This window comes from Oncorhynchus mykiss, chromosome 25 (assembly GCF_013265735.2).
Source record: "Oncorhynchus mykiss isolate Arlee chromosome 25, USDA_OmykA_1.1, whole genome shotgun sequence".
NCBI lineage: Eukaryota > Metazoa > Chordata > Actinopteri > Salmoniformes > Salmonidae > Oncorhynchus > Oncorhynchus mykiss.
Window position 1 is genome coordinate 34132251 of NC_048589.1, and position 21589 is coordinate 34153839.

A 21589-nucleotide genomic window follows, 5' to 3' on the forward strand; every position below is an offset into this window, starting at 1 on the left:
GTGGAAGCAGTGTGTCCATAGTGGAGGCAGTGTGTCAGTAGTGGAAGCAGTGTGTCCGTAGAGGAGGCAGTGTGTGTCCATAGCGGAGGCTGTGTGTCCGTAGTGGAGGCTGTGTGTCCATAGCGGAGGCTGTGTGTCCATAGCGGAGGTTGTGTGTCCATAGTGGAGGCAGTGTGTCAGTAGTGGAAGCAGTGTGTCCGTAGAGGAGGCAGTGTGTGTCCATAGCGGAGGCTGTGTGTCCGTAGTGGAGGCTGTGTGTCCATAGCGGAGGCTGTGTGTCCGTAGTGGAGGCTGTGTCCATAGCGGAGGCTGTGTGTCCGTAGTGGAGGCTGTGTGTCCATAGCGGAGGCTGTGTGTCCATAGCGGAGGCTGTGTGTCCGTAGTGGAGGCTGTGTCCATAGTGGAGGCAGCGTGTCAGTAGTGGAAGCAGTGTGTCCGTAGAGGAGGCAGTGTGTGTCCATAGCGGAGGCTGTGTGTCCATAGCGGAGGCTGTGTGTCCGTAGTGGAGGCTGTGTGTCCATAGCGGAGGCTGTGTGTCCATAGCGGAGGTTGTGTGTCCATAGCGGAGGCTGTGTGTCCGTAGTGGAGGCTGTGTGTCCATAGCGGAGGCTGTGTGTCCATAGCGGAGGTTGTGTGTCCATAGCGGAGGCTGTGTGTCCATAGCGGAGGCTGTGTGTCCATAGCGGAGGCTGTGTGTCCATAGCGGAGGTTGTGTGTCCATAGCGGAGGCTGTGTGTCCATAGTGGAGGCTGTGTGTCCATAGCGGAGGCTGTGTGTCCATAGCGGAGGTTGTGTGTCCATAGCGGAGGCTGTGTGTCCATAGTGGAGGTTGTGTGTCCATAGCGGAGGCTGTGTGTCCATAGCGGAGGCTGTGTGTCCATAGTGGAGGCTGTGTGTCCATAGCGGAGGCTGTGTGTCAGTAGTGGAAGCAGTGTGTCCGTAGAGGAGGCAGTGTGTGTCCATAGCGGAGGCTGTGTGTCCGTAGTGGAGGCTGTGTCCATAGCGGAGGCTGTGTGTCCATAGCGGAGGCTGTGTGTCCATAGCGGAGGCTGTGTGTCCATAGCGGAGGCTGTGTGTCCGTAGTGGAGGCTGTGTCCATAGCGGAGGCTGTGTGTCCGTAGTGGAGGCTGTGTCCATAGCGGAGGCTGTGTGTCCGTAGTGGAGGCTGTGTCCATAGCGGAGGCTGTGTGTCCGTAGTGGAGGCTGTGTGTCCATAGCGGAGGCTGTGTGTCCATAGTGGAGGCAGTGTGTCCGTAGTGGAAGCAGTGTGTCCATAGTGGAGGCAGTGTGTCAGTAGTGGAAGCAGTGTGTCCGTAGAGGAGGCAGTGTGTGTCCATAGCGGAGGCTGTGTGTCCGTAGTGGAGGCTGTGTGTCCATAGCGGAGGCTGTGTGTCCATAGCGGAGGTTGTGTGTCCATAGTGGAGGCAGTGTGTCAGTAGTGGAAGCAGTGTGTCCGTAGAGGAGGCAGTGTGTGTCCATAGCGGAGGCTGTGTGTCCGTAGTGGAGGCTGTGTGTCCATAGCGGAGGCTGTGTGTCCGTAGTGGAGGCTGTGTCCATAGCGGAGGCTGTGTGTCCGTAGTGGAGGCTGTGTGTCCATAGCGGAGGCTGTGTGTCCATAGCGGAGGCTGTGTGTCCGTAGTGGAGGCTGTGTCCATAGTGGAGGCAGCGTGTCAGTAGTGGAAGCAGTGTGTCCGTAGAGGAGGCAGTGTGTGTCCATAGCGGAGGCTGTGTGTCCATAGCGGAGGCTGTGTGTCCGTAGTGGAGGCTGTGTGTCCATAGCGGAGGCTGTGTGTCCATAGCGGAGGTTGTGTGTCCATAGCGGAGGCTGTGTGTCCGTAGTGGAGGCTGTGTGTCCATAGCGGAGGCTGTGTGTCCATAGCGGAGGTTGTGTGTCCATAGCGGAGGCTGTGTGTCCATAGCGGAGGCTGTGTGTCCATAGCGGAGGCTGTGTGTCCATAGCGGAGGTTGTGTGTCCATAGCGGAGGCTGTGTGTCCATAGTGGAGGCTGTGTGTCCATAGCGGAGGCTGTGTGTCCATAGCGGAGGTTGTGTGTCCATAGCGGAGGCTGTGTGTCCATAGTGGAGGTTGTGTGTCCATAGCGGAGGCTGTGTGTCCATAGCGGAGGCTGTGTGTCCATAGTGGAGGCTGTGTGTCCATAGCGGAGGCTGTGTGTCCATAGCGGAGGCTGTGTGTCCATAGCGGAGGCTGTGTGTCCGTAGTGGAGGTTGTGTGTCCATAGCGGAGGCTGTGTGTCCATAGCGGAGGCTGTGTGTCCATAGCGGAGGCTGTGTGTCCATAGCGGAGGCTGTGTCCATAGCGGAGGCAGTGTGTCAGTAGTGGAAGCAGTGTGTCCGTAGAGGAGGCAGTGTGTGTCCATAGCGGAGGCTGTGTGTCCATAGCGGAGGCTGTGTGTCCATAGCGGAGGTTGTGTGAGAATTCTAAAATGTACTATTTAAATGTATTATTATGGATTTAACCCAGAAAGCAGAGTGGGGTGTTGTAGAGAGAGAGAGACAGGATCTGTGTAGAGAGAGAGACAGGGTCTGTGTAGAGAGAGAGACAGGGTCTGTGTAGAGAGAGAGACAGGGTCTGTGTAGAGAGAGAGACAGGGTATGTGTAGAGTAGAGAGAGAGAGAGACAGGGTCTGTGTAGTGTAGAGAGAGAGAGACAGGGTCTGTGTAGAGAGAGAGACAGGGTCTGTGTAGAGAGAGAGACAGGGTATGTGTAGAGAAAGAGACAAGGTCTGTGTAGAGTAGAGAGAGAGAGAGACAGGGTCTGTGTAGTGTAGAGAGAGAGAGACAGGGTCTGTGTAGTGTAGAGAGAGAGAGACAGGGTCTGTGTAGAGTAGAGAGAGAGAGAGACAGGGTCTGTGTAGAGTAGAGAGAGAGAGACAGGGTCTGTGTAGAGTAGAGAGAGAGACAGGGTCTGTGTAGAGTAGAGAGAGAGAAACAGGGTCTGTGTAGAGTAGAGAGAGAGAGACAGGGTCTGTGTAGAGTAGAGAGAGAGAGACATGGTCTGTGTAGAGTAGAGAGAGAGACAGGGTCTGTGTAGAGTAGAGTGAGATACAGGGTCTGTGTAGAGTAGAGAGAGAGACAGGGTCTGTGTAGAGTAGAGTGAGATACAGGGTCTGTGTAGAGTAGAGAGAGAGAGACAGGGTCTGTGTAGAGTAGAGAGAGAGAGACATGGTCTGTGTAGAGTAGAGAGAGAGAGAGAGACAGGGTCTGTGTGGAGATAGAGAGAGAGATGGGGTCTGTCTCTGTGTAGAGGTAGAGAGAGAGACAGGGTCTGTCTCTGTGTAGAGAGAGAGAGATGGGGTCTGTCTCTGTGTAGAGGTAGAGAGAGATGGGGTCTGTCTCTGTGTAGAGGTAGAGAGAGATGGGGTCTGTCTCTGTGTAGAGGTAGAGAGAGAGAGACAGGGTCTGTCTCTGTGTAGAGGTAGAGAGAGAGAGACAGGGTCTGTCTCTGTGTAGAGGTAGAGAGAGAGAGACAGGGTCTGTCTCTGTATAGAGGTAGAGAGAGAGACGGGGTCTGTCTCTGTACAGAGGTAGAGAGAGAGAAATTTCAACATACCAATTAGGATCTGGCTAAAAATATTTGAATCAGTCATAGAGCCCATTGCTCTTTATGGTTGTGAGGTCTAGGGTCCGCTCACCAAGACTTCACAAAATGGGACAAACACCAAATTGAGACTCTGCATGCAGAATTCTGCAAAAAATCCTCTGTGCACAACGTAGAACACCAAATGATGCATGCAGAGCAGAATTAGGCCGATACCCACTAATGATCAAAATCCAGAAAAGAGCCGTTAAATTCTACAACCACCTAAAAGGAAGCGATTCCCAAACCGTCCATAACAAAGCCATCACCTACAGAGAGATGAACCTGGAGAAGAGTCCCCTAAGCAAGCTGGTCCTGGGGCTCTGTTCACAAACACAAATACACCCCACAGAGCCGCAGGACAGCAACACAATTAGACCCAACCAAATCATGAGAAAACAAAAAGATAATTACTTGACACATTGGAAAGAATTAACAAAAAACACTGAGCAAACTAGAATGCTATTTGGCCCTAAACAGAGAGTATACTGGTAGAATACCTGACCACTGTGACTGACCCAAACTTTGACTATGTACAGACTCAGTGAGCATAGCCTTGCTATTGAGAAAGGCCGCCGTAGGCAGACATGGCTCTCAAGAGAAGACAGGCTATGTGCACACTGCCCACAAAATGAGGTAGAAACTGAGCTGCACTTCCTAACCTCCTGTCCAATGTATGACCATATTAGAGAGACACATTTCCCTCAGATTACACAGATCCACAAAGAATTCGAAAACAAATCCAATTTTTATAAACTCCCATATCTACTGGGTGAAAGTCCACAGTGTGCCATCACAGCAGCAAGATTTGTGACCTGTTTCCACAAGAAAAGGGCAACCAGTGAAGAACAAACACCATTGTAAATACAACCCATATTTATGCTTATTTATTTTCCCTTGTGTACTTTAACCATTTGTACATTATTACAACACTGTATATATATAATATGGCATTTGTAATGTCTTTATTGTTTTGAATCTTCTGTACGTGTAATGTTTAATGTTAATTTTTATTGTTTATTTCACTTTTGTATATTATCTACCTCACTTGCTCTGGCAATGTTAACACATGTTTCCCATGCCAATAAAGCCCCTTGAATTGAATTGAGACGGGGTCTGTCTCTGTGTAGAGGTAGAGAGAGATGGGGTCTGTCTCTGTGTAGAGGTAGAGAGAGATGGGGTCTGTCTCTGTGTAGAGGTAGAGAGAGATGGGGTCTGTCTCTGTGTAGAGGTAGAGAGAGAGACGGGGTCTGTCTCTGTGTAGAGGTAGAGAGAGAGACGGGGTCTGTCTCTGTGTAGAGGTAGAGAGAGAGACGGGGTCTGTCTCTGTGTAGAGGTAGAGAGAGATGGGGTCTGTCTCTGTGTAGAGGTAGAGAGAGATGGGGTCTGTCTCTGTGTAGAGGTAGAGAGAGATGGGGTCTGTCTCTGTGTAGAGGTAGAGAGAGACGGGGTCTGTCTCTGTGTAGAGGTAGAGAGAGATGGGGTCTGTCTCTGTGTAGAGGTAGAGAGAGATGGGGTCTGTCTCTGTGTAGAGAGAGAGAGATGGGGTCTGTCTCTGTGTAGAGGTAGAGAGAGATGGGGTCTGTCTCTGTGTAGAGGTAGAGAGAGACGGGGTCTGTCTCTGTGTAGAGAGAGAGAGATGGGGTCTGTCTCTGTGTAGAGGTAGAGAGAGATGGGGTCTGTCTCTGTGTAGAGGTAGAGAGAGACGGGGTCTGTCTCTGTGTAGAGGTAGAGAGAGATGGGGTCTGTCTCTGTGTAGAGGTAGAGAGAGATGGGGTCTGTCTCTGTGTAGAGGTAGAGAGAGAGACGGGGTCTGTCTCTGTGTAGAGGTAGAGAGAGAGACGGGGTCTGTCTCTGTGTAGAGGTAGAGAGAGAGACGGGGTCTGTTTCTTTGTAGAGGTAGAGAGAGAGACGGGCCTGTCTCTGTGTAGAGGTAGAGAGAGAGACGGGGCCTGTCTCTGTGTAGAGGTAGAGAGAGAGACGGGGCCAGTCTCTGTGTAGAGGTAGAGAGAGATGGGGTCTGTCTCTGTGTAGAGGTAGAGAGAGAGAGACGGGGTCTGTCTCTGTGTAGAGGTAGAGAGAGAGACAGGGTCTGTTTCTGTGTAGAGGTAGAGAGAGAGACGGGGCCTGTCTCTGTGTAGAGGTAGAGAGAGACGGGGTCTGTCTCTGTGTAGAGAGAGAGAGACGGGGTCTGTCTCTGTGGATTATCTTGTAATCACAGTGAGCCAGTGACCTGTGTAACTCCACATGGCAGGATAGCCCATGGGAATACACTGAAACACAGAGAGGGATGGAGGGAGGGAGGGATACTCCAAAATATCAGGGTTCAAACTGTAAGGAGCTCACCTGCTGTCCTGCCTGTGACTCCCCAATGATGAAGCGATCTCCAGGACCGTCGGCCGCTGAGAGGAACAGAGAGAGGGATGAGAAATAGAAAGAGAGAGAGAGGGGTGGTGAGAGAAAGAACAGTAATGCCTCTATATCTGAAAACAAGCTGCAAGGGTCAAACTCACACAAAAACAAGCATGAAAGGTTTGTAATCTCTCAAACTACAGAACTCCACACCCACTAAAACTGGCGTCTCACCTCGCACGGCGTAACCATCTTTGACTGATGCAGGGAACGGAGGCAGGTTGTCTTTGGCATAGACGTCCTGAGCTAAGACTCGACCCATCCCATCTACAGTAGGATAGAATAGGATAAAGAAAGGAGAGAAAGAGAGAGAGAAACAGAGAGGAGAAAAAAGGTTGTAATTTCACACATACATTAAGGAGTACACAAGATGTGATATGCATGCTGGTGGGATAAGCTGTGTCCCTCGGCAGGGGAGGCAGAGTCCCTCTATGTTTTGGTTAATGTGCGTGTGCGTGTGCGTGTGTGTGTGTGTGTGTGTGTGTGTGCAGTGCAGTGAGGATGGGGCAGAGAAGTTATAATCATGCTGTCACAATCTGTTGACAACAGCACAGAGACCGATGATGGTAGGACAAGACAGTGTTGAGTAGCTGTTGTTGAATGTGAAGAGGACAAAAGCCAGACACACAGAAAGGCCTAAATCACATGAAACCTTTGCTATATGTGAGTGACAGAGAAAGGGGTGACGCTCCCACACACACACACACACACACACACACACACAGGCAAGCAGAGACAAGCACCTCTAGGGAGAGAGTGAGGAGATCACTCAACACAGGAAAGAAGAAAAAACAGAGCCAGGAATAACAGAGAAAAAGAGAAAAAAGAGAGAGACAAAGAGAGAATAATTGAAAGAAAGAAAGACAGAAAGAAAGAGAGAGAGAGAGAGAGAGAAAGAAAGAGGGAGATAGAAAGAGAGAGAGAGAGAGAAAGAAAGAGAGAGAAAGAGAAAGAAAGAGAGAGAATAATTGAAAGAAAGAAAGAAAGAAAGACAGAAAGAAAGAGAGAGAAAGAAAGAGAGAGAGAGAGAGAGAAAGAAAGAAAGAGGGAGAGAGAAAGAAAGAGGGAGAGAGAAAGACAGATAGAGGGAGAGAATAATAGAAAGAGAGAAAGCGAGAGAGAGAGAGATAGAGATAGTAAGAGAGAGAGAGAAAGAAAGAGAGAGAGAGAAAGAAAGAGAGAGAGAGAGAAAGAAAGAGGGAGATAGAAAGACAGATAGAGGGAGAGAATAATAGAAAGAGAGAGAGAGAGAGAGAGAGAGAGAGAGAGAGATAGTAAGAGAGAGAAAGACAGAAAGAGAGACAGTAAGAGAGAGAAAGAAAGAGCTGAAAACAGAGAGCAATGAATAGAGAGAAAGAAAGATAGTGTGAGTGTGACTGAGTGTGTGTGTGCTTTTGGGTTAACTATCCTTGTGGGGACCAGAAGGATAGTAAAACAAGGACGGGTTAGGGTTAGGGTTAGAATTAGGGTTAGGTATAAGGTTAGGGTTAGGGTTAGGGTTAGAATTAGGGTTAGGTATAAGGTTAGGGTTAGGGTTAGAATTAGGGTTAGGTATAAGGTATAAGGTTTTGAATGGGAATCATTCATTGGGTCCCCAGAAGGATAGTAAAACAAACATGTGTGTGTGTGTTTGAGACAGAGAGCAAGAGAGAGAGAGAGAAAGAGAGAGTGAGGGAGGGAGAGAGTGGGTGGGAGAAGAGATAATGAAGAGAGAGAGAGAGAGAGAGAGAGAGCAGGCTTCTCTTCTGTTGAAGGCTGATTAGAGGAGACTTAATGCTCTAAAATACCACATCTGATGAGCAGCTAAATATAGATCATCCCTTTTATACAAACAGATGAATACAGAGGTATCTATGGAAACAGAGGAATACACAGAATATACAGGGAGTGGAGCGCCACAACACATTCGCCTCACCACCGCCAAACTGACTGAGAAGACATCCAAACTGTAGACTCTATCAGCTAAGAAAGACTATTAGCTAAGAAAGACTATTAGCTAAGAAATAGTCTCCATTGGCTAAGAATATTAGCTAAGAAAGACTGTATTAGCTGAGAAATAGACTATCAGCTAAGCCTATTTGCAAAGAAAGACTCTTAGCTAAGAAAGACTCTTAGCTAGGAAAGACTCTTAGCTAGGAAAGACTCTTAGAAAGCCTCTTAGCTAAGAAAGACTCTTAGAAAGCCTCTTAGCTAAGAAAGACTCTTAGAAAGCCTCTTAGCTAAGAAAGACTATTAGCTAAGAAGGACTATTAGCTAAGATCCTCTATTAGCTAAGAATCTAATAGCTAAGAACGTTTTAGCTAATACAGATAATAGCTAATAGCTAAGAAAAAGACTATAAATACTCTAAAAAAAAAGAGTCTCTATTAGAAATACTCTCTATTCGCTAAGAAAGACTCTCTATTATCTAAGAAAGACTATATCAGCTAAGACTGCCTATTAGCTAAGACTCCCTGTTAGCTTAGAAATACTATATTAGCTAAGAAAGACTCTCTATTAGCTCAGAAAGACTATATTAGCTAAGACTCTCTATTAGCTAAGACTATTTGCTAAGAAAGACGATTTGCTAAGAAAGACTATTAGCTAAGAAAGACTATTAGCTAAGAAAGACTATTAGCTAAGAAAGACTATTAGCTAAGACTCTCTATTAGCTAAGAAAGACTAATAGCTAAGAAAGACTAATAACTAAGAAAGACTATGTTAGCTAAGAAAGACTGTTAGCTAAGACTATTAGCTAAGAAACAGACTATCAGCTAAGACTATTTGCAAAGAAAGACTATTAGCTAAGAAATACTATTAGCTAAGACTATTAGCTAAGAAAGACTCAGCTAAGAAAGGCTCTATTAGCTAAGAAAGACTATTAGCTAAGACTCTCTATTAGGAAAAAAAGGAAAGAAATGATCTCACTCCAATACATTTTTATAGAAAGTTAGCAAAAATATATAAGATCTTGCTACCATGGAAAGGAAAATACCTGTCTATTTGTGGAAAAATCACCCTGATTAACTCCTTAGTTATATCACAGTTTACCTATTTGCTTATGGTTTTGCCTACACCTAGTGACCTGCTTTTTAAATTATATGAACAAAAAATATTCAATTCTATTTGGAACAGCAAACCAGATAAAATTAAAAGGGCCCTATTTCTATAACGAATATGAATTTGGTGGGCAGAAATGATTAAATATTAAAGCACTAAAGGCATCAGTCATACAAAAGTTATACTTAAATCCAAACTGGTTCTCTAGTCAATTGGTATGAATGTCTCATCCTATATTCAGGAAGGGCCTTTTCCCCTTTATTCAGATTACACCTGCTCACTTTCGGTTGTTTGAAAAGGAAATAATCTCCAAAATATCTTAATTTTTTAAACAAGCCTTAGAAAGTTGGTTGCAATTTCAGTTTAATCCACCAGAAAGGACGGAACAAATAGTACAACAAATATTGTGGTTAAATTCAAATATACTAATTGATAAAAAAAACTGTATTTATCGAAGAAATGTTTAAAAAAGGTATACATTTAGTGAATGACATCATAAATAGGACTGGTGGAGTTGTGTCGCACATGCAGCTAACACAGACATATGGAAATGTCTGCTCTACCCAAAATTACAACCAATTAATTGCAGCATTACCACAACAATGGGAGAGGCAAGTAGAAGGGGAAAAAGTAAGGAACTTGTCTGTCGGCCCTGTATTAAAGAACATAAATGGTTAAAGAAAAGTGTGATAAATAAAAACATTTACCAATGTCATTTAAGGACCAAAAAACTGACAGCTGTGCCATATACATTGCAACTATAGTTGGGAAGAGATTTTCGATGTACCCATTCCATGGCACATGGTTTATGAATTGATACGCAAAACAACGGCGGATTCAAAACTACAAATTTTTCAATATAAATTACTATACAACATTCTTGCAACTAATAGAATGTTATATATAGCTATATCCCAGCTCTGCAGATTCTGCTGTGAGGAGGCAGAGTCATTAGATCATTTATTTTGGTATTGTCCATAAGTAGCTCATTTTTGGTCACAGGTCCAGGAATGGCTGAAGAATTGCAACATTTGCCTAGAACTAACACTACAGATAGCAATACTGGGTGATTTGAAAAGCCATAGTCAATCAATCAATAATATAATAATTATTTTAACAAAAATGTTTATTTTTCATTTAGAATCTGTAGAAGCTATGATAATAGGAAGGTTCAATTATTTTGTGAAGCATCACAGCACAGTTGAAAAATATATGGCAAGTAGAAATCCGAAATGGATGATGTTGAGAGATAGATGGGAGGGGTTGAGAGGAGCTGAAGGGTGGGGCTAATAACAAGATAAACAATGTAAAACATATGGGATCTGTAAAATGTATATAGGTTTGGAACTTGTGAAATAGCATAGTTACAAATAGAAATCAAACTGGATGGACATCAGAAATAGAGGAAGGACTAAGAACAAACAAGAGAGAACTATTGTAAAGTAGACTGTGTCTGTAGAGTGTGTATAAGATGTATGGATTGAAGGTAGAAGACTATTAGCTAAGAAATAATCTCTATTAGCTAAAAAAAAGACTCAATATTACCTGAGAAAGACTCTTAGCTAAGAAAAAGACTATTTGCTAAGAAAGACTGGCCCTGTTGAAGACAGACAGACAGATGCACGGTGTACACTGGCCCTGTTGAAGACAGACAGACAGATGCACAGTGTACACTGGCCCTGTTGAAGACAGACAGATGCACGGTGTACACTGGCCCTGTTGAAGACAGACAGATGCACGGTGTACACTGGCCCTGTTGAAGACAGACAGATGCACGGTGTACACTGGCCCTGTTGAAGACAGACAGATGCACGGTGTACACTGGCCCTGTTGAAGACAGACAGATGCACGGTGTACACTGGCCCTGTTGAAGACAGACAGATGCACGATGTACACTGGCCCTGTTGAAGACAGACAGATGCACGGTGTACACTGGCCCTGTTGAAGACAGATGCACGGTGTACACTGGCCATGTTGAAGACAGACAGATGCACAGTGTACACTGGCCCTGTTGAAGACAGACAGATGCACGGTGTACACTGGCCCTGTTGAAGACAGACAGATGCACAGTGTACACTGGCCCTGTTGAAGACAGACAGATGCACGATGTACACTGGCCCTGTTGAAGACAGACAGATGCACGGTGTACACTGGCCCTGTTGAAGACAGACAGATGCACGATGTACACTGGCCCTGTTGAAGACAGACAGATACACGGTGTACACTGGCCCTGTTGAAGACAGACAGATGCACGGTGTACACTGGCCCTGTTGAAGACAGACAGATGCACGATGTACACTGGCCCTGTTGAAGACAGACAGATGCACGATGTACACTGGCCCTGTTGAAGACAGACAGATACACGGTGTACACTGGCAAGGTTGAAGACAGACAGACAGATGCACGGTGTACACTGGCCCTGTTGAAGACAGACAGATGCACGGTGTACACTGGCCCTGTTGAAGACAGACAGATGCATGGTGTACACTGGTCCTGTTGAAGACAGACAGATGCATGGTGTACACTGGTCCTGTTGAAGACAGACAGATGCATGGTGTACACTGGTCCTGTTGAAGACAGACAGATGCATGGTGTACACTGGCCAGTTAAAGAGTTACATACAAGTTGGGTTTTTAAAGGACAGTGGGTGGGATTCAAACTGCTAGACCATCCCAGGCGACCCGGTTGATCAGGGTCATACAGTAAGTCTACTGGTGAGGTCAAAGTGTCACTTTGAAGACCTTTGGTTTTAAAAAAATTTATTTCACCTTTATTTCACCAGGTAGGCCAGTTGAGAACCAGTTCTCATTTACAACTGCGACCTGGCCGTTAAGTGGGTGATTGTATTGTCACCTCCCTAAATTTTTTTTTTTTTGTTACGTTAGTGAGGTAAGTGTCCCTGTCACAAAGAGTGTTTGTTCCTTCCTGCCCATTGCTCGCTCGATCCTGATTGCTTGGCTGCCCCCAGTGTCGGACTGCGTCCCGGCGCCGGGCGGATGTGGCATAAGCAGATGACGGAGAACGGAACATGACAACACAGCCAACGCTCCTAGAACTGGGTCACTCACACCGACAGAGAGAAAGATAAAGAGAGCGAATGAGAGGGAGAGAAAGCGAGAACTGTGTCTCTAAGCACCTGAAGTTGGTCTATGTGAAGTCAAAACCTGGACCCATCAACGTGAGGTTTTGCCCAAAGGTTTGGATGGTTGGGAGGTGATTAAGAGGTGTGTGCTGTTCAATAATCATTTACATAAATGTTTACATGACAAACTCCTGTGTTCTTCTAACATGGTGCAGGAACTGGGCATGGACTGAACTGCTCAGGACATCAGGGTGAAACTTCCTCCATAAATGTAGAATACTAATGTAATATGAGGAGGAGGAGCATAGTGGGTGGGTGTTGCTAGCAAATCAAAAGAGAACTACGGTGCTCTCCCAGAAGCTTGGCTGGGGCGAAAAACCCACCAATTCACAGAAGCAAAAAGGTGTAATGGGTTCGCACTCCCAAACACTTTGCATAAAGGTTACGTCATTATTCAATGTTTTTGGAATATTTTCACTGCATCTGGGATAGAATTCACAGGCATTTCAGCTTCACAGACTTCTTCAGTGTGAAGGTACAATTTTCTTTTTAATTCAAAACAGCATTTGTAAAGAACAACGGATGAGCAGCCAGGGTGATGCTAGAAGCCAGGTCATGCAACAGATTCAGAAGCAATGGCAACATCAGGACTAGTAACAGTAGCAGCCCATGGGCCAGGCCTGAGGTCTTCTATCGCCCCTTAGCGTTCAGGAGGTGAACTGACCCGGTGGAGTGAAGAGAGAGGACACTGGAGCACCTCCTGTGTCCCCTGGTTGTGTATCCCCAAGACACCCAACAGAGACTATGTCTGCCACAGCCTGGGCAGTGGGCAATCTTGGCAATCAGTGGGGAGGTGTTTTTTTTTCATTGGGGTGGTGAAGTTTAATTATTTTGTTTTCAGTGGGCGGCGTTTTTTTTGCTTTTTTTTCAGTGGGGTGGTGCTGTTTTTTCAGTGGGGTGGTGCTGTTTTTTCAGTGGGGTGGTGCTGTTTTTTCAGTGGGGTGGTGCTGTTTTTTCAGTTGGGTGGTGCTGTTTTTTCAGTGGGGTGGTGCTGTTTTTTCAGTGGGGTGGTGTTGTTGTTGTTGTTGTTGTTTTCTCAGTGGGGCGGTGTTGTTGTTGTTGTTTTCTCAGTGGGGCGGTGTTGTTGTTGTTGTTGTTTTCTCAGTGGGGCGGTGTTGTTGTTGTTGTTTTCTCAGTGGGGCGGTGTTGTTGTTGTTGTTTTCTCAGTGGGGCGGTGTTGTTGCTGTTGTTTTCTCAGTGGGGCGGTGTTGTTGTTGTTTTTTTCTCAGTGGGGCGGTGTTGTTGTTTTCTCAGTGGGGCGGTGTTGTTGTTTTTTCAGTGGGACGGTGTTGTTGTTTTTTCAGTGGGACGGTGTTGTTGTTTTTTCAGTGGGACGGTGTTGTTGTTTTTTCAGTGGGACGGTGTTGTTTTTTCAGTGGGACGGTGTTGTTGTTGTTTTCAGTGGGACAGTGTTGTTGTTTTCAGTGGGACGGTGTTGTTGTTGTTTTCAGTGGGACGGTGTTGTTGTTTTTTCAGTGGGACGGTGTTGTTGTTTTTTCAGTGGGACGGTGTTTTTGTTGTTTTCAGTGGGACGGTGTTGTTGTTTTTTCAGTGGGACGGTGTTGTTGTTTTTTCAGTGGGACTGTGTTGTTTTTGTGGGGGTTTTTCGGTGGGGTGGTGGTGTTTTTTGTTTTGTTTTCAGTAGGGTGGTGGTGTCGAGTTGGAGAGGAGGGAGGCATGGCATCACCCATGACATCACTGACCTGTGTGATGCCAGGGTGGCAGGGAGGAGGAGGCATTAACATGATTGGCACCCAGGACCCCAGCCAAGCCCCCGGCTCTCCTCTCCTGCTTTGGCGCTCCTCTTGTGGCTGTGGCAGAGATAAAGTAAGGGGGCTTTTTACAGTCCGTGCCACTCAGGGGCCAAACGGGCTTAACGGAGTCTGCTCCACCGAGGCCTGCCGGGGGCTGCGCAGGTTAGGGTCGGTTGTTGTTGATCATACACGTGCTACATTTCCTCAACCACCCCCAATAGAGTGCCTTTGGAAGGTATTCAGACCCCTTGACTTTTTCCACATAATTGTTACTTTACAGCCTTACTCTAAAATTGACTAAATAGTTTTTTTCCCCCTCATCAATCTACATACAATACCCCATAATGACAGAAACAGGTTTTTAGAAACGGTAGCTAATTTATAAAACATAAAAAACTGAAATATAACATTTACATAAGCATTCATACCCTTTACTCAACTTTGTTGAAGCACCTTTGACAGTGATTACAACACCGCCTCTTGGGTACGACGCTACAAGCTTGGCACACCTGTGTTTGGAGAGTTTCTCCCATTCTTCTCTGCAGATCTTCTCAAGCTCTATCAGGATGGATGGGGAGCATTGCAGCACAGCTATTTTCGGGTCTCTCCAGAGATGTTCGATCAGGTTCAATTCCAGGCTCTGGCTGGGTCTATCAAAGATATTCAGAGACTTGTCCTGAAGTCACGCCTGCATTGTCTAGGCTGTGTGGTTAGGGTCGTTGTCCTGTTGGAAGGTGAACCTTCGCCCCAGTCTGAGGTCCTGAGCGCTCTGGAGAAGGTATTCACCAAGGATCTCTCTGTACATTGCTCCTTTCATCTTTCCCTCGATCCTGACTAGTCTCCCAGTCCATGTTGCTGAAAAACATCCCCACAGCATGATGCTGCCACCATCTTGCTTCACCATAGGGATGGTGCCAGGTCTCTACCAGATGTGACACTTGGCCTTCAGACCAAAGAGTTAAATCTTGATTTCATCAGACCAGAGGGTCTTTAGGTGCCTTTTGGCAAACTCCAAGCGGGCTGTCATTTACTGAGGGGTGTCTTCCGTCTGGCCACTCTACCATAAAGGCCTGATTGGTGGAGTTCAACAGAGGAACTCTAGATCTCTGTCAGAGTGACCATCAGGTTCTTGGTCACCTGCCTGACCAAGGGGCTTCTCCCTCGATTGCTCAGTTTGGCCGGGCTGCCAGCTCTAGGAAGTCTTGGTGGTTCCAAACTTCTTCCATTTAAGAATGACAGAGGCCACTGTGTTTTTGGGGACCTTCAATGCTGCAGAAATGTTTTGGTACCCTTCCCCAGATCTGTGCCTCGATACAATCCTGTCTCGGAGCTCTACAGACAATTCCTTCAACCTCATGGCTTGGTTTTTGATCTGACATGCACTGTCAACTGTGAGACCTTATATAGACAGGTGTGTGCCCTTTCAAGTCATGTCCAATCAATTGGATTTACCACAGGTGGACTCCAATCAAGTTGTAGAAACATCTCAAGGATGACCAAAGGAAACAAGATGCACCTGAACTCAATTTCAAGTCTCATTGCAAAGGGTCTGAATATTTATGTAATTACATAAATTATGTAAAGGTATCTGCTTTTTATTTTTAATACATTTGCTTTGTCATTTTGGGGTATTGTATGTAGATTGCTGAGATAATTTATTTACTTAATATAATTTAGAATAAGGCTGTAACTCAACAAAATGTGGAAAAAGTTTAGGGGTTTGAATACTTTTCGAAGGCACTAGCCAGCCATACTGTAGCACTGTACACCCCCTTCCATAGACACAGAACAGAACACATTCACAGAACAGAAGCCACAGAACAGAACACATACACACACAGAATAGAAGCCACAGACACAGAATAGAAGCCACAGACACAGAATAGAAGCCACAGACACAGAACAGAAGCCACAGACACAGAACAGAAGCCACAGACACAGAACAGAAGCCACAGACACAGAACAGAAGCCACGGACACAGAACAGAAGCCACAGACACAGAACAGAAGCCACAGACACAGAACAGAAGCCATAGACACAGAACAGAAGCCATAGACACAGAACAGAAGCCATAGACACAGAACAGAAGCCATAGACACAGAACAGAAGCCATAGACACAGAACAGAAGCCATAGACACGTAACAGAAGCCATAGACACAGAACAGAAGCCATAGACACATAACAGAAGCCATAAACACAGAACAGAAGCCATAGACACAGAACAGAAGCCATAGACACATAACAGAAGCCATAGACACAGAACAGAAGCCATAGACACAGAACAGAAGCCATAGACACAGAACAGAAGCCATAGACACAGAACAGAAGCCATAGACACATAACAGAAGCCATAGACACAGAACAGAAGCCATAGACACAGAACAGAAGCCATAGACACATAACAGAAGCCATAGACACATAACAGAAGCCATAGACACAGAACAGAAGCCATAGACACAGAACAGAAGCCATAGACACAGAACAGAAGCCATAGACACATAACAGAAGCCATAGACACAGAACAGAAGCCATAGACACAGAACAGAAGCCATAGACACATAACAGAAGCCACAGAACAGAAGCCATAGACACATAACAGAAGCCATAGACACATAACAGAAGCCACAGAACAGAAGCCATAGACACAGAACAGAAGCCATAGACACATAACAGAAGCCACAGAACAGAAGCCATAGACACAGAACAGAAGCCATAGACACATAACAGAAGCCACAGAACAGAAGCCATAGACACATAACAGAAGCCATAGACACAGAACAGAAGCCACAGAACAGAAGCCATATATATTCCCAACAGTAACACACTGGAGGCAGCAAGGGGAATTTGGCCATGATAGTCATTCAAGATGCAAAGATGCTCTCAGTCAGTGTTGGCACAAAAAAGAACAAGATGGATGGAAACAGAAATACATTATGGACCTGGTTATCATTCTGGACTTATGTATTGGTGATAATGTTCCCTCTTCTAGAGAGCCATGATAATGTTATGTATTGGTGATAATGTTCCCTCTTCTAGAGAGCCATGATAATGTTATGTATTGGTGATAATGTTCCCTCTTCTAGAGAGCCATGATAATGTTATGTATTGGTGATAATGTTCCCTCTTCTAGATAGCCATGATAATGTTATGTATTGGTGATAATGTTCCCTCTTCTAGAGCGCCATGATAATGTTATGTATGGGTGATAATGTTCCCTGTTCTAGAGAGCCATGATAATGTTATGTATGGGTGATAATGTTCCCTCTTCTAGAGAGCCATGATAATGTTATGTATTGGTGATAATGTTCCCTCTTCTAGATAGCCATGATAATGTTATGTATGGGTGATAATGTTCCCTCTTCTAGAGAGCCATGATAATGTTATGTATTGGTGATAATGTTCCCTGTTATAGAGAGCCATGATAATGTTATGTATGGGTGATAATGTCCCCTCTTCAGAGAGCCATGATAATGTTATGTATGGGTGATAACGTTCCCTATTCTAGAAAGCCTTTTTTTAACCTTTATTTAACTAGGCAAGTCAGTTAAGAACAAATTCTTATTTACAATGACGACCTAAGAACAATGGGTTAACTACCTTGTTCAGGGGCAGAAAGACATATTTTTACCTTGTCAGCTCAGGGATTCGATCTAGCAACATTTTGGTTATTAGTCCAATGCTCTAACCACTAGACCAGTGGTTCTTAACCTTGTTGGAGGTACTGAACCCCACCAGTTTCATATGCGCATTCACCGAACCCTTCTTAATTGAAAAAAAAAATCTAATTCAAAACATAGGTATATATTTGACTGGTGCACAAAATGAACCGTGCATCAACATCACTGTGTTCAAAGAACAAAATCATCAAAACATTTTCACACAGATGATCATTTTCACACAAAAACAAAAACATAATAATGAATATTCACTGCAAATCAGTGTGACTTCTGCTGTTGCCTTTCAGAGACCAGTTCAGAAATGCGCGGCTTCACCTTGGCAAGTGCCACTCATGTCATTTTCGCAACAAAGTCTGTTCCTTTTCTTCGTTTTTATGTCCAGCATCCTCGAAAAGGATTGCTCGCAAAGATATGTTGTAACAAACGGTATGAAAATCTCCAGAGCTTTCTTAGCAATAACAGGGTACGTTACCATTTGTTGACACCAAAACGTTGAAAGCGTTGTTGTTCTGAAGAGTTGCTGTTGAACCTGGCTCTGCTGAATTTCAATGATTTCATCGAGGTATTCATCATTGACATCTGTTGTCTCAACACTAAACGTGAACGGCTGTCTCACCCATGCTGGATATGACTCTCTTGTAGGGAAGTATCCGTCGAGAGAATTTGCAAGCTCATCTAAGTGCGTGGCAATTGCTTGCTTCAGTTCAGCGGGTACAGAAATGTCTCCGATTCCAGATACATCTTCGATCTTACTTACACAGTCGTCCAGCAGGGGAAAGTTTGCGAAGTTATTGTTCTCTGTTCGTCGTTTCCATAACGGTAGCTTTTTTTGAAAAGACTTCAGGTTTTTCCTCTGCTTCGATGATGTTGACTCCACCGCCCTGCATATTTTGATTGAGATGATTGAGAGCTGCGAAGATATCGGCCATGTACGCTAAAATGAGAATGAACTCAGAATTTTTGAAGCAATCTGCATGACAATGTTGGTGCTCTTGCAAAAACAGGGCTAATTCCACACGCACGGCAAAAACACAATTCAGCACCTGTCCCCGGGATAACCACCTAACGTTAGAATATTACAGAAGTACCTCAAATTCAGAGCCCATTTCTTTACACAGCTCACTGAAGATGCGATGCCGCAGAGCACTAGTTCGCACATAGTTGACGCATTCCACTACAATTTTTAATACTTCTGCCAGTTTTGGAGGCAAGGTTTTTGTTGCCAACGCATGCCTGTGCAGAATACAATGCGTAACAATGATATGTGGTGCATCGGCTTTCACTAGCGCACCAAAACCAGACTTTCTTCCCAGCATGACTGGAGCTCCGTCCGAACAAACTGCAGAAACCATATCCCACGAAAGATTGTTGTCTTTGAAGAAGTCTTCCACAAGTTTCTTCACATCGGCTGCCTTAGTTGTTGTTGTAAGAGGCTTACAAAATAAAAATTCTTCCTTTATCACGTCGTCTTTCACATAGCGCACGAATACAGCAAGCTGGCTTAGATTGGAAACGTCTGTGGTCTCGTCGAGTTGAAGGCTGAATTTTGCCGGGCTTGAAATCAGATCTGCAACTACTTGAGCCAAGATGTCTTTGCTCATGTCCTCTATTCTGTCGCTGATGGTGTCATTTGAAAGAGGAATTTGGGATAACTTAACTTCGGCCTCTTTTCCCAGCATGATATTCTCCATCTTCAACACAGCTGGTTTTATGAGTGTTTCACCAATGGTGTGTGGTTTGCCCTGCTTTGCGATCAGGTAAGCAACTTCGTACGATGCTGTGAGGATCGGTTTGTTGATGGGTACAAAGCCGAGAACAGGCAGAGTAGCCTTTTCATCGAATCTGTCTCTCTTCACCTTGAATTCAGCGAGCGTTGTGTTCTTGTATTTTCCATCTCCATGCAGCTTAAGGAAGTGTTCTCTTAGTTTTGACGGTGCTAGACTAGAATTGCTCAACTTGGCATTGCAAATCATGCAGTTAGGACACTGACTCCCATCACGTTCGGTTATACATGTAAATCCATATTGTACATATTCGTCCGACCACTTTCTTTTTTTGCTCGACATAGTAAGTATGAAGGGATTAAAATATTAAAGAAAGAAATCACAAGTCGACTACTGAGCGCACCAAATTCCCTGCAGCACAGATAGGCCAAGCGATGTAGCGTGATCACCTGCAGCCAATGATGGCCAAGCGGAGCATGTCATCACGAATCATATTAATCGAATGTGTGTCTTGACCTCCGCCGAACCCCTGGGGTTCGATCGAACCCAGGTTAAGAACCACTGCACTAGACTAATGCTATCTGAAGCTATTTATGGTGTAAAATGTACTGCCAATTATTTCTTTATAAACTACAGCTCACTTGGTGTAAACAAGCAGCCTAAGCACCTGAAGTTGACCTATGTGAACTCAATACCTGGACTATCAATGTGGGGTCTGGGGGACTCCCTTGCCCACAGGTTTGGATGGTTAGGTGGTGTGTGCTGTTAATTGGCTAGCTACGTAACAATCAAGAGGTGTGTGCAATCAATAAACAATCAAGCCAACAAGAGATGAAAACAGGCAGGTAGGTAGGCGGGGACTCAGACAGACCGATAGACATGGTGGAATGGAGAGCATCTGGGTCAGGTGGAACAGCTGTAGGAACAGAAACATCATGGGCTCACCACACATATGATAGAGACAGACAGACAGAGACAGACAGACAGACAGAGACAGACAGACAGACAGACAGACAGACAGACAGACAGACAGACAGACAGACAGACAGACAGACAGACAGACAGACAGACAGCACCACAGACAGACAGCAATAGACTGATAGACAGACATACAGACATAACTACAGACATCCAGACAGACAGTACTACAGACTGATAGACAGACATACAGACAACATAACTACAGACTGACAGAGACAGACAGACATTACTTCAGATTATACACAGACATACAGACAGACATACAGTACTACAGACAGACAGACAGACAGACAGACAGACAGACAGACAGACAGACAGACAGACAGACAGACAGACAGACAGACAGACAGAGTACTACAGACTGATAGACAGACATACACACAGATATACAGTACTACAGACAGACAGACAGTACGACAGACAGTACGACAGACAGAATGTCAGACTTATAGACAGACACAGACAATTGCTTCAGATTATAGACAGACAGACAGACAGACAGACAGACAGAGACATAACTTCAGACTTATAGACAGACATACAGACAGACAGGCAGTACTACAGACAGACAGACAGTACTATAGACAAACAGCAAGACAGACAGTACTACAGACTGATAGACAGACATACATATCTACAGACAGAACTTCAGACTTATAGACAGACATACAGACAGATATACAGTACTACAGACTTATAGACAGACACAGACATTACTTCAGATTATAGACAGACATACAGTACTACAGACAGAGGGACAGACCGTATTACAGACAGACAGTAGTACAGACTGATAGACAGACATACAGACAGACATAACTTCAGACTTATAGACAGACATACAGATAGACAGGCAGTACTATAGACAGACAGCAAGACCGACAGTACTACAGACAGACATTCAGACAGACATAACTACAGACTGATAGACAGACATACATATCTAGACAGACAGAACTTCAGACATCCAGACAGACATACAGACAGATATACAATACTACAGACAGAGACAGACAGACAGTACGACAAACAGACAGTACGGCAGACAGACAGTACGACAGACAGACAGTACGACAGACAGAGACAGACAGCACTACAGACAGAGAGACAGACAGCACTACAGACAGAGAGACAGACAGTACTACAGACAGTACTACAGACAGAGAGACAGACAGAGAGACAGACAGTACTACAGACAGAGAGACAGACAGTACTACAGGCCGACAGTACAACAGACAGTACTACAGACAGTAGTGAAGGCT

The 21589-nt window shown here is 45.1% G+C and overlaps 1 protein-coding gene across 14 annotated transcripts in view; it reads right to left on the bottom strand.

The window, feature by feature from the left end:
- The window catches only part of gphna (gephyrin a), a 117370-nt gene that overhangs the window by 14075 nt on the left and 81706 nt on the right, over positions 1-21589 (bottom strand). For 7 of the 14 annotated variants that reach the window (XR_005039491.1, XM_036962399.1, XM_036962406.1 and 4 more), the window contains 3 exons: positions 20218-20262; positions 6184-6276; positions 5944-5999 (listed from right to left, as the gene is read on the bottom strand). Coding sequence is in view for 13 of the 14 variants with exons in the window: in XM_036962399.1 (XP_036818294.1) it covers positions 5944-5999; positions 6184-6276; positions 20218-20262 (194 nt within the window). In the remaining variant the exon portion in view is untranslated. The remainder of the gene's footprint in view (positions 1-5943; positions 6000-6183; positions 6277-20217; positions 20263-21589) is intronic. The other 7 variants (XM_036962402.1, XM_036962403.1, XM_036962405.1 and 4 more) reach the window with 1 other exon arrangement.